At 44.9% G+C, this 16,795-nt stretch overlaps 1 protein-coding gene across 1 annotated transcript; it reads left to right on the forward strand.

Annotated features, from left to right (window-relative positions):
* Positions 1 to 2,367: 2,367 nt before the first annotated feature.
* Positions 2,368 to 11,650, forward strand: HAUS1 (HAUS augmin like complex subunit 1). The gene is made up of 9 exons (XM_027720008.2): positions 2,368 to 2,491; positions 3,556 to 3,730; positions 4,731 to 4,863; positions 5,840 to 5,974; positions 6,958 to 7,081; positions 7,847 to 7,912; positions 9,187 to 9,258; positions 10,328 to 10,375; positions 11,348 to 11,650. Exons 1-9 carry the CDS (start codon positions 2,399 to 2,401, stop codon positions 11,405 to 11,407), a joined length of 906 nt encoding a protein of 301 aa, XP_027575809.1. The 5' UTR covers positions 2,368 to 2,398; the 3' UTR covers positions 11,408 to 11,650.
* The last annotated feature ends 5,145 nt before the right edge of the window (positions 11,651 to 16,795 follow it).

The following is a 16,795-nucleotide window of genomic DNA, read 5'->3' on the forward strand; positions in this document are numbered from 1 at the left end:
AGAGGCAGTGGTGCTCACGGTGCCAGGGATCTCTGCCTTGTGGCAAGCTCTCTGCCACAGCAGGGGCAGAAGCCTAGCAACAAGTCAGATAATCACAGAATGATTTGGGTTTAAAGGGACCTTAAAGGCCATCTAGGTCCATCCTCCTGCAATCAGCAAGGGCATATTCCACTAGACAAGGTTGCCCCAAGTGTAGAAGTCCAGACGATAAGGGGGAGCCCCTTTGGCAAAAACACGCTGTGAGAGAGAACAGTATGTGAATGGAGAAGGGGCCATGCAGAGACAGGGCAGCACTTTTCTGGGACAAACATCCTTGTTTTAGTTCTTGGAGATAAGCACAACACAGCACAGCACAAGAATGAGGCCGAGAAGTGGTCTAAGACTGTAGCGGGGCGATCAAGATCACCGAAGACCCCTGAAGTCCTCTGACCCATTTCCAGAAGGGTCTAGAAGAACAGACTGCACACGATTAATTTCCACATAAAGTGAGAAATTCATCTCCAAAGCAGAGAAACAACTATAAAAGATCCACCCCAACCAAGACTGAGTATGCATGCACTCCAGGACCCTGGACACCCCATCAGCTGGAGCCAGGGCTGGTAAGCTCTTTCTTTCTTCCTTTCTTCCTTTCTCCCTCTTTAATCTATCCCACTCTCTTCCCTTTCACCCTACCCCTTTATCCAAAACCCACTGCCATGTGCTTGTATTAGGAGGGACTAACACACTAATTTCCAGGCCAAATGTGTAATTTACTAATGAAACTTAATGAACTTTTGTGAATTCTTTAACTGGTTCCTTTTGGCCATGAGCATCTACAAATCTTGGGTGCTCCCTTCCCCTTGCAGGTGGGATACCATACCAAGCCCCATCCAACCTGGCCTTGAACACTTCCAGGGATGGGGCAGCCACAGCTTCTCTGGCAACCTGTGCCAGGGTCTCACCACCCTCACATGGAGTAATTTCTTCCAAATATCCCATCTAACCCTGCCCTTTGACAGTGGAAAGCCATTCCCTCTTGTTCTGTCACGCCATGCCCTTGTACAAAGTCCCTCTCCAGCTCTCTTGGAGCCCCTTTTAGGCACTGGAAGGGGCTCTAAGATCTTGCCAGAGCCTTCTCTTCTCCAGGCTGGACACCCCAGCTGTCCCAGCCTATCTCCAAAGGAGAGGGGTTCCAACCCTTCGAACATTTCCGTGGCCTCCTCTGGACTTGTTCCAGCAGCTCCACATCCTTCAGATATCAGGGTCCCAGATTTGGAGGCAGCACTGCAGTGGGTCTTACCTGAGCAGGGCAGAGGGGCAGAATCCCTGCCCTCAACCTGCTGCTGGGGATGCAGTATGTCCTGTATGTGAGACAGGGTTTGGTCTGCCAGTGAGAAAGTGCTGAAACCCGGGGAGGTACAGCATGATCATGTCCCCTTGGTAAATACAGAGAGGTTGGTAAAGTCACAGATGCCGGAAGACCTTTCTGGGAATTGAAAAGGTTAAGTGAAAAATCCTGAGCTATTCTGGCATGTGTTGTAGCAAATGTGATGCTTCAGCAATGTTTCTCATGCTGATTACTTCAGTAGTCACTTCACATTCTGTAAACCTGCCTGAAAAGAAACACATTCGCTCAACCACTGCCTGGGCAGCCTGTTCAAGGGATAGACAACCCTTTCTGTGGAGACATTTTCCCTAATATTTGATCTAAACCTCTCCTGGCACAGCTTGAGGCCGTCTCCTCTCATCCTGTCCCTTGTTCCTTGGCAGCAGAGCCTGATACCCCCTGGCTCCCCCCTCCTGTCAGGGAGTTGCAGAGCCAGAAGGTCCCCCCTGAGCCTCCTTTTCTCCAGGATGAGCCCCCCCAGCTCCCTCAGCCGCTCCTGCTGCTCCAGACCCTTCCCCAGCTCCGTTCCCTTCCCTGCACACGCTCCAGCCCCTCAATGTCTCTCTTGTCTGAGGGCCCAGAACTGCCCCAGCACTGGAGGTGCCTCAGCAGTGCCAGCACAGGGAGGGCACTGCCCTGGTCCTGCTGCCACACCACGGCTGGGACAGCCCCGGGGCCATTGGCCTCTTGCCCCCCTGGGCACACCTGGGCTCGTGTCCAGCCGCTGCCACCAGCACCCACAGGGCCCTTCACCGCCGGTCATCTGTACCTGTGAAATTCTCTCGCATCTGTTTTGTGGTTTTAGGTTTGTTTGTTTGTTTGTTTGTTTGTTTGTTTGTTTTTAAACATATATATGTATATATATAATATCTTCTCTTAACTCGGACCTCTTAACGTTCCGATTCATTTTAAACTTTATTTTTCTCTGCAAATCACGAACTCCGCGTCCTTCCATCGCCCGCCCCCCCCCCCGCTTCCCGCCGCGCCGGTCCCGCCCCACGAACCGCCCCCTCCCGTCGGGCTGCGGGCGCGATGGCGGCGGTGGCGCTTGCGGAGGCCTGCACAGAGGTTGAGGCGGGAGATCCGAACCCTCCCGATCCCGAACCGGTGGCGAAACTCATCCAGGTAACGGGAGGCACGGGGTCCTTTTTTGTTGGCGAGCTTGGCTTGCTCGCTGTGTTACAATTTCCACGTCGTTAGCGGTCATCGCTCCTACGGTGCGATGGTTTGCTCTGTGTGTGTGTGTGTGGATGTCGCTGAGATGCTGCGCGCAAGCATAAAGGACGTGCTAGGAAAAGCTGTCTTTTAAAGTTACACGGCTGTGTCCCTTCTCCATCAGGTTTCTTAGGCAGCGTTAAGAAAGAATTTATGTTCCCTCAGTGTAGAGCTCCCATGTGTTCACTTATTTCTAGTCATAATCTAACCTTTCTAACCTAATTTCATTGGATATTAGGGAAAATTTCTTCACTCAAAGGGTTGTCCAGCCCTAGCACAGGCTTCCCGGGGAAGTGGTGGAATCACCATCCCTGCAGGGATCTAAAGCCTCGTGGTTGTTGCACTTGGGGACATGAGTTAGTGGCGGCTTTGGCAGTGCTGGGGAAGGGTTTGACTCCGTGATCTTAGAGGGCTTTTTTCGACCTAAATGACTCTACGATTCTGTAATCACAGTCCTTCATGAGCGTACTGTGTTAGTCTCTCATTTCTGACCTTGTTTTCAGTGTTCGGAATGCTTTGCAGGGCTCATTCCTGCACACTGTAGTGACTCTTTCTGTCCCACTATCCCACAGAGACTGTTCCTAGTGATCATGTTTTGGGCAGTTTTATTCCATGTGCTTTAACGCAGTTTTTACCAGCTTCCCAAACATACATTTAGCATCTCTTGGATCATTAGTGTGTCCATACCCCACAGGTCATATGAATAAAAAGATAAAATTTTATCACATGGGGATAAGGAAGTGCCCAGAGAACTGAGACAGATTAAAAGGGAATTTGTTTTCTAAACCACACTGGGTGTTTAAAGAAGAGACAAAGGAATTTTTCTCTCCTTTTCCCACCCATGCCTGGACTGATGTAGTAGGAGTTATTCTTCAGGAATTCAGAGGTTGCAGCAGTTCACACTTGTCACATATATCAGCTATTTTCTGTCATTTCACATGATTCCTTGTTTTTTTGTTTCTCTCCTCTGGCAGGTTTCTTCATGGCTGAAGAAGATATATGGGGATCACTTTATTCCATCAGACGAGGTGAATGAAAGGACAGTGGATATCTTGCATGATCTTATGGAATGTTGTGAAGCCAAAGAGAGGGATGTTTCTTTGCTGATAGAGGACATGAAACATCAGGAAGCAGTGCATGAAGCAGCAAGTGAGTTTGAAACTCCATTTCTCAGTTCTGTCCAGGTTAGGATTTTCTTAGGAATCCTGAAGATTGTATTGTATTTCTTAGAATCTGAGAAAAAAAAATAAAAAATATACATGTAGTTTAAACAAACTCAGAACAAACTTTTGTTCTGATACAGTTTTTACTGCAATGCATCCTTTCAGCAAAATTTACTTAAGTGACATAAGGTTGGTCAAGAGATTAGTTGCTAAAACCTCTTAACCTGCTGGGCTGGATAGCACAGCATGGAAATACTGTCTGGATAGACAAGGAAGCAACCCTGCAGCTGGTGCTAAGCCACTGTTAAGGAAAGCACTGGAGAAATCTGAAAGAATAGTGAGGTGATTAAGTTACACTCAAGCAGTCTAGACTGAGTATTTGATAACGTCTTGGTTTTTTGGAGAAAGGGAGTGGTTCAGGGAACCATAATACATTTTTAACTCCGTTACTAAAGGATTGTCCCTTCACTGGCTTTTTTCAGGAAGGAATTTTAATTCTTTGTGAGAAGATTCTACACACAAAGACATTTTTGTAAAAAAAAACCAAAAAACATTTGGTTTTGTTACTTCAAGTCCTCTAGTGCCTTGCTATCAAACAAACAATGATGGAGACAGATCTCCCGGGTCTTGCCATGACAAGCATGTGCATGCTTAGGAACAGGCTTAAACTGAGCTCTGTGGGGAGAAGACCTACGTGTGGTCACTGCTGTAACACAAGGGTAGACTCCTGTTTGTCTGAGTTCAGACAGACTGGTCAGGGAAGGAGTGGAGCAGTGCTTTCTCCCTTAATACACTGAATTTATTTGACAAACGGGGACGTGGCAGCAGTTTGGCACGTTTAAGCCTTCTTTTAAAGTGTGTCTTTCCCTGACAACAGAGAGGTAGGCAAGTTTCTGATGTGGGATTGGGTTCTAGCTTTGGAGAGTTCCTTAAAAGAACACAAATATTAAAAAATTATCTATTTTTGGGTTGTATTTGTGTTCCAGCTAAGGAAATGCAGGACATTTTTGAAGACCTGGGTCTTTCCCCAACCAGTCTGTCCAGAAAAGCCTCCAGGGACCTCTCCAGTCTGGCAAAAAGCGCAGTGATACTCCAAACAAAAGACACGTCTCTTACCAGGTAATTCTTCACACTCTGCATCTGAGGTGATGGTCTGTGCTCTTTCCCTCTGTTTTCTCACAACAGCAGCTTAAACTTCACTTTGACCCCAGGAATCTTATTTTCCAGCTTATTTTGCACCGCTGGGCAGCTTTGGAGCACACAGGAACTGAGCACAATGTGCTGACTCTAGGTTAGCCCAGCAAAGGAAGGCTCTGAAGCCTGAGAAGGGTCTCAGAGAGAGTTAAATCCCTCTTTTTTGCTCGTGTTTTTGTGGCCAGTGGCTTCAGGGTGCTGCCACTTGGACTGTTGTGCCAGGTAGCCCAAGCTAGAGCAGCATTCACACTGCTTAGGCAAGGACTGGGGTACTGTGACTGGTCTTCCAGTCTCAGCTCCTCATTCTTCTCTCTCATCTGGCCTTGGTTCATGTGAGGAGACTCCCTCAGCCACAGAGAAATGACATCTGGTTAGTCTGGTTTTCCTGGGTCCCTCTCCCTAGCCTGGCTTTGGCCCCTGACACAGCACCACTGCAGTAAGGAAAGGCCAAAATCTGCCTTGGAATCCAGTTCTTCTGTCATGTTCAGGATCTTGGCTTTTAGAGCTCTTCTCCTGAGCTGGAGGGAAAAGCAGCTTTGAACCATTTAGGGAGGGGCTCAGATGCTGCTGGGCACATCTCGGGCCGTGTGTTTTCAGGGACTGAATACAGTTTCTCTCAAAGGCGATTTGGCAAGGCAGGAGTGGAGCCTGGGGGTGGTTTCAAACCCAGTAGTTTTATTCACCGGGGTGCCAGGTGTTTTTCACTTACTCCTACTCAGATTGCTGCCCCATTTTTCCTTCCATTTGGAATCTGTGTTAGTTAAGGAAAGCAAATTACCCCAGTCACTTACTTTAATTTCCTCCTAAGATAATATCACGAGAAAACTAAGTCATTTGTGTAGAGTGTGGAGAAAAGAATAACAATAGTTCTGAGCATTCCCACTGATTCTCTCTTCACCAGCCTCTTCTGTGCCATCAATAATATGACTTCGGAGTGGTTTGAAACAACGCAAAAAAACAGAGAAATGCAGCAGAAATTGGACGCCGCCAAGAAAAAACTGACTTCAGCCCTGATGTTGAACAAGCAGTCACTGGAGTGAGTAGTGGATGAGGAAGAGGGATAGGTGCAAGCAGTACTGCTGATCTCTGCTGTGGGCAACACTGGTTGTGGTAACTGACAAGAATAACTAAATTTCCAGGGGTTTGACACATGTCCAATTCAAAGTAATTGGAGGTATCTATGAAAAGCCATGTACCATGGACACATTCAGTGATCAGAAGAGATTTGGGATACCATCAAACCATTATTTTAACACATAAATGGTCTATAAGCAGTTTTCAGATATGAGCTTGCATCTTCCACCAGTTGTCTTTGTCTGAGGCTGAGGGCAAACCTGGTTCTCCTAGCACGTTTAGCATGGGCTCTGTAGCCGGAGTGAAGGAGCCAGGCAAAACAAAAACCATTCCCAGGTAAGAATTTCCCTTAACCAGTGTGTGAGACACTTCATAATTATATATATATAAAAAATTCAGTATCAAGTCCATTCCCTGGAGGATGTAAAATGAAGTGCTTTGCCAAGCACAGCAGGATCAACCCCAGCCATGAGTGGGCATTGGCCCAGATGATCTCCACGGCTCTCTTCCAGTCTAATTATTTTGGTTTTGGGGGTTTTTTTGTGTGTTTTAAAGTGGTAATTGTGGTGCTGCTTGTAGCAGAGATACCAAACCTGTATGCTTTGTGCAGGTTTGCTGTGGTCCCTCTCTGTGATCTGAAGTTTAGCTCGTATAACACATCTCTAACTCAGTTAGGGAATTGTGCACAAGACTATTACCCTTTGCTTTTAGGCAGATGGCTTTCCCCTTAGCCGTTATTTTTGCTGGCCTTTGGGATTCTGGAGGTGACAGCTGTACATGTTTCCAGTGGGAAATCTCACAGGGAAGTGCAAGTTTTTCTCTGTGTTCTCCATTCTTGTGTTGGTTGTATTAAGGGGTTTAGCTTGAGCATAGATAAGTAGCAGTATTGGTATGCTGGTATCTCTTTGAATGTAAAAGTTTTTTTCTTTTTGTATTATTTTTAAGGCATATTGAGAATACAGAGGAACGTCAGAAAAAACAGTGTGTCGAAGTAGAGAGACAACTTAAGACCATGACGTACCTGACAGATAAAGGTTTGGAATTAGAAATCAGGATCAAGGCTGCTCAGGTAGGTGGAAAGGATTTTGTGACAAGGCATTGTGATGGGATGACACAGCCGTGGTTGATCAGGCCCAAATTTGTAGTTACAGAGATATTCCAGGAGCCTCCTAGGCTCGGACCGAGGACTCTTGGGCTGACAGAACAATATGTTACTGCAGTTCAGTTGTTCCTGCTGGTCTCTCAGCACATCCTATAATCAGTACAAGCCTTTCTCCTCCTTTCCTGAGAACTGTGTTAGCTGGGATTACCTTGTGGTTATTGTGAGGTACTGTCATATAAGAGAATACAGGCAGCTACCAGTAGAGCAGCTGATTCCATGAGCTTGAATTGCGCCTCAGAATTCTGAATATAGCCAGTTTTTGAAATTAATGGATGATTAAATGCAGAAAGTAAATGCTGCACTGCCTGCTCCTTCACCTTTCCTAAATGATGAAGGACATGTGAATGCTTTGTTTAACACTGAGATGCTGTCTGATAACTTGACAAATATGAGATGGAAAGTGTTGTATTACAGTTGGTACATTTTACTAAAAAGCCTCTTTCAAGCCTGGCCAAGTGCTCTTCTCCCTCTAGTTTTCTGGAAAGACGTGTTATTGATAGAAATTTTAGCAGCAACTGCTTTCGTACAGCAGCTCTGGCTGTGGCTCAAATTGCACATTTCTGTTGCTTTCTTCTTTGCCTGTTTAGATAAAAATAAGAGGCAAGGGTGAAATCTTTCTCCTCCTTGTTACGTTTTGTCCTCAGTTACAAATGAACTCTCTCCTGTTTGCAGAGGGAGCTTGCTGCCCGTGGGCTCGACACATCCCTGACACACAAGGCACTGGTGCAATTATCTGAGGTAAGTCTTTGGTTACAGGATGGCTGTTTCTACAATGGTACAGACTAGGCTTGCTTGTTCTTCCTTTTCAGGAAATGCAGTTTGCTGTTTGGTTATCTGAACAAATGTTCATGGTCGAAAAAGCACAAATAAAAATCCTGTAGATGGATACCCGTGAACTGGGGTCTGTTGAATGGGTTTCTCTCTCCTAGGAAATGAGAAGCATCTATTGGAGAATTTCCTTGAAATAAGTTTCCTGCCACTGAAAGCAAATTGGCAGCCTGTGCTCTACCTCCTTTACTTGATCCATGTTGTAAACAGAGTGGATATTCTGTGGACTGTATCCCATTACGTGGCTACGTTTCTTGACAGAATGACCCACGATTCCTCCTACTTCATGTGAAATGAACCTACTTTCAGGCACTTCCAAGCAAGAGGACAAGGTCAAGTGAAACCCAAATTCCCAACAACTGTGTGCTATTTTTTTCTTGTGTCCTTAAACATAACATTTTTCAGCTGTTTTGTAAGCCCAGTGGGATATGTATTGAAGAAAAAAGCACGTTTCTTGAGTTGGTACCTAAAGATTCTCTAACTTTGGGCTGAAACGGTTGTACATGTGACATTGTGTTTGTCTGCACTCACCACATCTTAATATGTTTTGCTGTCATTGTAGTGAGAACTTGGTCTTTCTCCTGATTTCTTTTGCTGTCCTTTCCTGCACGTTTCTGAGCGGAACAATGAAAGCAGGTTTCCTGATTTCCCTGCTGTCGTTCTCATGAACCAGCACTGGGTGGCAATACTTACATTGCACAGCGTTTAGGAGAGTACTGACCACAACTAAACTTTGTTGAAATTTTACAACTGAAAAGCAACAGGCAATTTTCTGGGCTTGTTGTCTTCTAGAAACCTAGCATAAGGTAAGGTTTGACTCCCTGACATTTCTAGATCTGCTTTGTCAAGAGCTCTATGAAATGGACAGCACAAATTACTTCGTCTTTTTTTTTTTTTTTAACCTTGATTGTTTGAAAAGAGTTGAGGACTGTGGAAGGTTCTCAATTTGCAGCCTCAAAGAGAAATTATTTCCCCTTGTTACCAAAATAAGCAAAGCAGTACCAGTGTAAGGGAGGGTCTTTTTACTGTTGCAAAACTTTAGTTTTTCATGTGTGTTGAGGAGAATGAAAGCTCTTGACAATGTCTGTGAATTCTGAAATGTTCTGGGTAATTGTGGATCTATTTCACTGATTTAATCACTTCTTTAAGACTCTAGAATATAATCTGCCTGGCTCTCTTCACAGGAACTGGTTTCACAGGAGAAAAAAGTTGCATCTCTGAAGAAGGAACAGAAGATCTACTTGGAATTACCTTTAGTAATTATTCATTCTACTGTTCTATTGTATTTGCAAATCAGATTAATTTTAACGAACTTCAGAATTTAAAGGATATTGTGATGCTTTGGTGGACAGGTGGATGACCTACAGGTCTGTTAATGATATTAACCAAAGATTTAACTTAAACAAAAGACTATTTATTAATAAAAGCCAAGAAATTAAGTATGCTTGCCAGGCAAACTTTGTTCTAACAAAGTGGACAGATTTGCCAGGTGAATTAGTGTCGAGGTGAATTAGCTAGAAATTGGACAAAGAAATATGTGAAGAAAATGTAATATATACGCCACTATATTAGCTATATGTGTCATCAGGCTGTCAGTATGGTGGACACAGCACGTGGTGCAGAGGTTAGAGCTCTGAACAAGATTTTAAGGGTGATGAAGAAAGAGCCAAATATAGGCCTTGTCCCCAAAAATGGCTGCTCCATCATTTTCTTTGATTTCTCTTTAGGATGCTGGGTACTCAGCTCTCTGGAAACAGTTTTCCGATCTCTCTCACACAAGCATTGCTGTCTTGCTCCTAGAAAAAAAGGCTGAAGGGTGGGACTGTTCCTCTGTTTAATCCATCTTCCTCCCAAGGCATCTGCCTCCTTCCCTCAAGTGGAACATGACATTCAAACTAAATTAGGTTCTCCAGTTCCCTCCTCATGTCTGGCTGTCAGTGGGGACAGGGAGAGCCCAACACCTCATTTCTGGTGCAGGCAGCAGGAGGGAGGGAGGTTTATCCATGCAAGCTTATTGTGCTTTGGAAAATTCGTGCACAAATATGTTTAAAATCAGGTCCCTCGATTGGCAGGTTTGGAAAATTGCTTAAATTGAGGGGTTTTTTTAGACTTTAGGCCATACAAGACTTTTGTAAAATACATGATTGCCCAAACCAAACCAATACTAGGCTTTTAATGTCAGTACTTTCTGCACGTGAAGGGTGTACACAAAACTAGTTTTATTATCATTGAATTCACCTGTGGTTAGAATCACTAGACCCTTGCAAAGGGGCAGGGACTCCTTCCTGCTGAAATACTGATTTTTATGCCGTCTTCTCTCATTAGAGTATTCCCCTGGCAAAAGTCGTGGTTGAAGCAGCAAAACTAGAACTGGTAAGGTTTTTTTTTATCTTTCAGAAGCTACATGTATTAATTGATTACAGATTTACCCACCTCATACTGTAGTTCTTAATGATCTCAAGGGGAAATTTACTCTGGTAAGGCAGAAACTGTGCATATTGTTCAGGGGAAATGGTGGAGGAATGATGTCTGAGCTACAAAGGCAGTTGGACATAGTGGTATCAGTGGGGATTAAGTAGCTGCATCCCTATGGATTTTGCCTGCTTCACCTGTTGGAATGTTTATTCACTCAGTTGTGTTGGTCTCACAATGTTCCTGGCTGCTGCTGAACTCTCAGAGAGCTCTGGGGCCCAGATTTTATTCAACAAGCTGCCTTGTAGACTGCAGTGGGGACCTTCCCTTGTAAAACACAGTGCCCATTTCCTCCGTGCTTGTGTCATCTGCAGGTGTTGTAGTTGGGAAACATCTGTAAAGCTGTTTGGGAAGTTCACACATGGCTTTACGGGGTGAGCTGGGCCCTGTTTGAGCCCCATAAAACCTGTCGTCGTTTCTTCAGGCTACTGCCTGCTTGCTCACAAAGCACAAGTTGTTCAGTGCTGGGCCTTCAAGCTGTGATCAAAAATCACAGCTAGCTGAGAGCATTTACTGCATTTTCAGGTGAGCCTGCCCATGTTGGTAAGCCACTTGCTTTTGGTTCAGGAATACAAGCTCCCCTTAGCCAGGCTGTTCTCAGGTCAGAATACCCACCTCTGGGAGCTGGAAGGTGTCCAATATCGCATTGGGGCACAGAGGAAAGACAACTGAGCTCATTTAGCCCTTCATTTGGAGATTTCTCTGTAGCTGCCTGCAATTTGCAGTAGAGAGTCCTTCCAGCTCAGCACCCGGGTTAATCAGTCAGTGCTAATAACCTCCCAGGGTGTGATCATTGTAGATATGTTTGTTTTCCAGCAGTGTATGGAAACTGTTCCACGGTCACTGATTCCACTTCATTTTCTCTCACCCTAGAAGGCCTTGGAGAACAAACTCTCAAAGGAGCTTGACAACGTGGCTTTTGAGTTGATGTAGCCCAGCAGACTCCAGTTCACCTGAAGTGGCCTATGTGGAAGATGATTTTCCCTCTATTGCCTACTGATTTATGCTAGTATTACACTTCGGAATTCTTACTGTACTTCTGCAGCTTCCTGCCTTGTTCTTCTCTCTGTTGGCTGGTACACTTGGGATCTTCTAGCAAGTACACTCATTTTTAGGGGCTCATGTAGCCTTGTGTTTGTAAACATCACCTATTTTTCATAAAATAACCTCCAAGTATACTGTTGTATTTGTTATTTTTCCCTGTGTGACACACACCTGTAACTGGCCTCCAGACGGCACCTTCCCCATGTGTCCCTGCTGTCAGGATTTGGGCGACCAAAATCTACTGCTTAGAATTGAACTGATCAGGGAGTCTGGTTTTCTTCACTTTCCGTATTCAGTCTCTGGGTTACGCTTTTTCATGGAGCCCTCTCTTTGATGGTCTGTCTGAGGACGGGCTCTACATCTACTAGATCATTGTCTTTCGTTTCCTTCTTTTGTTTTCTCCTGCCATTCCAGGGTTGGGGACATACAGTTTTTTTTCTGAGGTACTCACAGTATGTCTGATGTTTGCCGAGTTTGTGCAGATGAGTTGTAGGCTCATACCTAGAGTGCCTCTTAGTTTAAGCATTTTCTTTAAACAGAAACAAACAGTTAAATTTCTCCTTAATGTCTTCAGCAGGGATTTGGTGTGCTAATCAAAGTGAACAAAGCAATTAAGAAATCATTCTGGCCACTTCCTACTTAGTCTCCTCAATAATGGTGAATTTCTCCACAGAAAGGGTTGTCCAGCCCTGCAGAAGGGCTGAGACCTAGCAGCATCAACCTCTTCATTTTCTATAGTTTTATTGTCATTTGAGAAAATGGAAGCCCATGGCACTGAACTGTAAGGTTTGCCCATTTTCAGGGCTTTGAGAGGTACCAGTCTACTGTTGACAACTTGCTGTTTCTCTTTCCATTATAAATAGGGCTAAGCAAATGACAGCAGATAAATATGGATACTGCAAGCATAGCTTTAAAAAAAACAACAAAAGAAGATCCTTATAGTAAGACATTTCTAGGCCTGAAAGTGCATTAATATTTTTGCAGAACCACTGCGGGATGTGACGATTTTGCAGATAGATTTCTTTTCTAATTCTACCTCAAATGTCATCTTACAAAAGGGTCTCCTGAGCCCTCCTCTTATTTCCATGCCACCACCACACCAGCCTTCAACACTTTTAGAAGTGTTTTGTACATTTCAGCTTTTGGAAGCTGTTTGATACTAAAGCCAAAAATCTGAAAATCTCCTGTGGATGGGGAAAAAGCAAAATCTAGAAACAGTGGCCTGAGGACATTGGACATGGGCCTGTTTGCACTGGGTGATGTCCAGACAAGTAGTGGTGCTCTCAGTAACAAGTTGTAGCTCCATCTGTTTGCAATTAAGAGTTGCAGAAGATTGTGGCCATGATTTAGCACGGTGTGCACGTCCCCAGGAGCTGTTACTTCATTGCAGAAATCGATTTCACTGGATCTGCAGGAAGGGACATTCTGTTGCTTCATGTCCTCTCTCAAGGCAACAGCATCGTGAGCTCTGTGTCTGATCATGCTTAGGGCGTAGCTCTCATTTCTAAAAAGCTGCAAGCTCAAAATTACACTGGTGTCAATAAAATACAAGTGTGACTTCGTCACCTCCTTTCTTTTGCCATGATGGGAAGGAATTGAAGGATGCTCAGAGAGCTGCTGCCTGTGGGAATCTCCAGCCTCATCTTCCATACACTGGAGGGAGTTGCTGTTTAGTTTCAGGTTTTTAAATTGAGCTGTTAGGAAAGGGTTAGTTGCCTTAGGTTTGTGGCTGTTTATCTTTGGTTCCTTCTGGGCTAGAAAACAAGGGTAAAAGCAAGTGGAAAATTCATGGGCTAAACTGGCTGAAGGGAAATTACCTCAGAGGTAACTGGTGTGAAATCTGGTGCAGTAGTGCAGGGATGGCTACAGGTACAGCTCATGCTTACAAACAAAAACCACCCTAAAGCCATTGGAGTGGTCTTTGAACATGGAAAGAACAAGAGCATAATCTGATTTTCCTGTTGTGGAAGGGGTAAGAAGTCTTGGAAGACATCAGAACATGGCTGGGTAGACACCAGAAACAAGAAAGCCAGTGTAAGGCACTGGAGGTCATGGCCTGACAATTAAGGAATCTTAATCACTGGAGGCTTTTAAGAGCAGATTAGAAATGCTTTGCTTAAGTGTTTAAGATGTAAGGGAGTGTTGATCACACTCTGGGATACAAAGATGCATTAAATGAGGGCTTGAGGGTGCTACCAGCCCTGCTTTTTAATGAGAGCCTCAAGACTTCCTCGGCTAACATCAGATGAAGGCTTTTTATATCACACGTGTAACCATGACTCCAGGTTTGGGAGGATTTCCCGGGACCGTGGTGCTTCCTTAGCACCAGTTGTGAAGCCTGAGGGGGTCTGTTTGTTCTCCCCCCCTGTGCCCACAGAGCAGCTGCACCACTCCCCGGCTGCTGCTGTTTCACAGCACGTGAAGAGCTTGAACACAGAGAGCAGCGGGGCCAGACTGGCTGGAGAGCTGCCCAAAGACAGCCACGTGTTGCTTCCTAGCACTGGAAACTCCAGGAGGAAAGAAATCCCCAGCAGCTGCATTTGAGCCGTGTGTCACAGCTGAGCGTAAATCTGTGGAGAACTGTCACGTCCGACAGTCCAGCTTCTGATGGAAACGGGAAAAGTCAAGTAAATGAGATTTATGGAGCATGTCGGGAAGGTCTCTCAGCTCTTTGGTTTGCAGGGTGCCTTGCAGGACAAGCAGAAATCCTTCCTCGCTGTTGGTGTTTTGGATTGGACCAGCTTTTCCAGCGTGGGGGTGGGACGCCAGCACAGGGACACCTCACAGAGGCCCTGCCGAGACAGGAGCATGCCAGCCTGAGTGCTTGGCTGAGAAAGTGTTTGATTCTGGGCTCCCCCCTCTGCCCAGGCAGCTGTTGAGTGTTTCCATGGAGGTCACAGCGGGTGTCTGCCAGCTGGACCCTTGGCTGTTGGATGTTATGGAATAATCGCCCAAGTGAGAGAGACAGGAACGCCTGGAGAGGCCTCCGCTGCTCCAGCCTCCCTTCAAATTACACCAGCTGCTCCTCTCCGAGCTCCCAGATGGAGTTCTGGAGACACCTGTCTGCTAACACCTGCAAGCTGACAGCCGGTGTGGGGCCTGAGCCGGCTGCAGAGCCCTCAGTTTCCCCAACAACGTGCAAAAGATGTTTGCATTTTATTGCCATGCAACTCGAATTCCTCCTCATGGAAAATGTGAGGATCCCAATTCCACCTGAAAAAAAAGAAGAACGGGAGGAATTAAAATGATTCATTGGATATGAGGTGGTCAACTCCAAGAAAAAAACTCATGTGCATTTTGCCACAAAGTGACATACTGTTCTTATCGGGCCGATATGCAAAATAATAACTGCTTTCAAAAAAAAAAGAATATATTAAAATTCATCAGCAAACTGGCGAAGTAATAGAGATTTATTTAAAAGAAAACATTTTGGTACTAAAACTAGAATAATAAAAATAAAAATGCTAGAGGAATGCAAAAGACACCATGCAAATTTAAGGCTTCTGAGCTGAAATGTGTATCTATTTACCGCAAATGCATTGAATCAAAAGAGGTGGATGGAACCTCTTTTGCTGTATCTTTTTGGTTAGTACATCCTCTTTGTTGCAAACATTTCATTGTGGCTGCTTTTCAGGATTCCTTTGACTGAAGGTGTTCACTTTTTTTTTTTTTCCATTTATATCAATCCTTTAGTGGATATATTGTATTAATATGGGACTTTAAGTGTAATTTTAAAAAATATTAAATGTTTCAAGATTTATTTTAGAAGTGATTTGGTTGCATTTTGTACTGCCTCCAGTAAAACTCTCCAAATATCTTGATACTCAATGCTGTTTTGGGTACTAACAAGCAAAAAAATTTGATGTGTCAAATGCTAAGTGTACTTAGGATTTCTTTAAATTACATTTAGTATTGAATAGGTCTCAGAAGTCTGGGAAAGGCTGGGAAAGGTTTTGTATTTCTAAGCTGTTCTTTGGCTTTTTAAATTACAAGGTCTGCAGTGAAACAATAATAATCCTGGTCGGTGTGACCTTACAGGAAATCCTTTACTTTGTATCCGAGAACACAGTCGCTGTTGGTAATTCAAGCAGCTTTAGAAATGTTTCTCATTTTCTTACACACTTACCTCACTTAAAAAATCTTCAGTACCGAGCTGGAAGTATTTCTGCTTCTCCAATTCAGAAATATTTCTCCTAAAAAAAAAAAACCAAACAAACAACGAACAACCCACAAGTGAGTAAGCAGAGGCTTTACCAATGAGAATGTGTTTAAAGTAAGTCTCGTGGCTCCTTCTCTCTTCACCAGGTACCACTTGTGTGGGAGGACACACTCCATCTGCCTTGAAGTCCTTCAGCACTGAACTGTGTAAGCTCCAGTAAAAAAATATCCAACAACTCCAAAACTACAAACTAATCTAATAAATGCTTCCTCTAGCCCCTTGATAAATATGCCTCTAATGCTAATTAAGCAGCTGTGGTGATTAATTAGATGATGTTGGCTGATAAAACACAGCAGCAAGGAAAGGTTTTACTTCTTTTCCTTCCCCAGGAGATTTGGGCTGTAGCTCGGGGATGAGTGAACCCCTCAGTGTCCCAGACACTTTTTCCATGGTCCCACTTTTGCAGAGGAGCCTGGGTGACCTCATGAAGGAACAGGGAGGTGACTTGGCCAGGGTTCAGCAGCGCATTTGTGATTTCAGATGCTTGGCAGCCCACACCCCAGCTTGGGAAATGGGTGTTGCTTACATGTTACTCAGAAGGTGCTTAGCAGTGTCCCTATGGATGCTGCCGTCAGATGCATGGAGATGAAGCGTCGTTCTCCAGTCTGGAGCTGGAGGGAAACTTATGCCCTGGTGCTGGGGGAGAGATGGGAGCAGGGATGGAGGAGCTCCGCTCCCTCTGCCAAGAGGGAAGCCAGCCTGGAAGCCCTTGTGAGCCAAAGTGCTCTCACAACCAGCTTTTGGTTGGCAGGGGAGTGTAGCTTGGGGCTGTGCTCCAGTGCTGAGTGAATTTCCTCCCATTGTCCTTGGGGAAGTGCAAATGCCACAGAGGGAGGTCATGGTGACCATCCCCTGGAAGTTCAGGCTGGGGCTGTGCCTCTGGGCCTTCCACAGCTACTCCCATCCCCAGTGGTCCTTTCTAGGGGTGCCCCACTGAGATTCCCTTTGCTCTTTTCTTCGTGGTAGAGGAGTTCTTATTGCTTCCTCATAGGGTAACAAATGCTGAAATTATTTCAGTTTTGGCAGAGGCAGTCAAAGAATGATAACACGGAGCCAAA

The sequence above is a fragment of the Pipra filicauda genome, unplaced genomic scaffold (genome assembly GCF_003945595.2).
Source record: "Pipra filicauda isolate LSUMZ 115617 unplaced genomic scaffold, ASM394559v2 scaffold215_size1667880_pilon, whole genome shotgun sequence".
In the NCBI taxonomy this organism is placed as follows: domain Eukaryota; kingdom Metazoa; phylum Chordata; class Aves; order Passeriformes; family Pipridae; genus Pipra; species Pipra filicauda.

Excerpts from the sequence above, each read along its gene's own strand:
- HAUS1 (XM_027720008.2), top strand. The coding sequence starts at position 2,399 with ATGGCGGCGGTGGCGCTTGCGGAGGCCTGCACAGAGGTTGAGGCGGGA. Across the intron at positions 7,082-7,846 it reads TCAGGATCAAGGCTGCTCAG|AGGGAGCTTGCTGCCCGTGG; the intron begins GTAGGTGGAAAG and ends TCCTGTTTGCAG. Across the intron at positions 10,376-11,347 it reads AAGCAGCAAAACTAGAACTG|AAGGCCTTGGAGAACAAACT; the intron begins GTAAGGTTTTTT and ends CTCTCACCCTAG.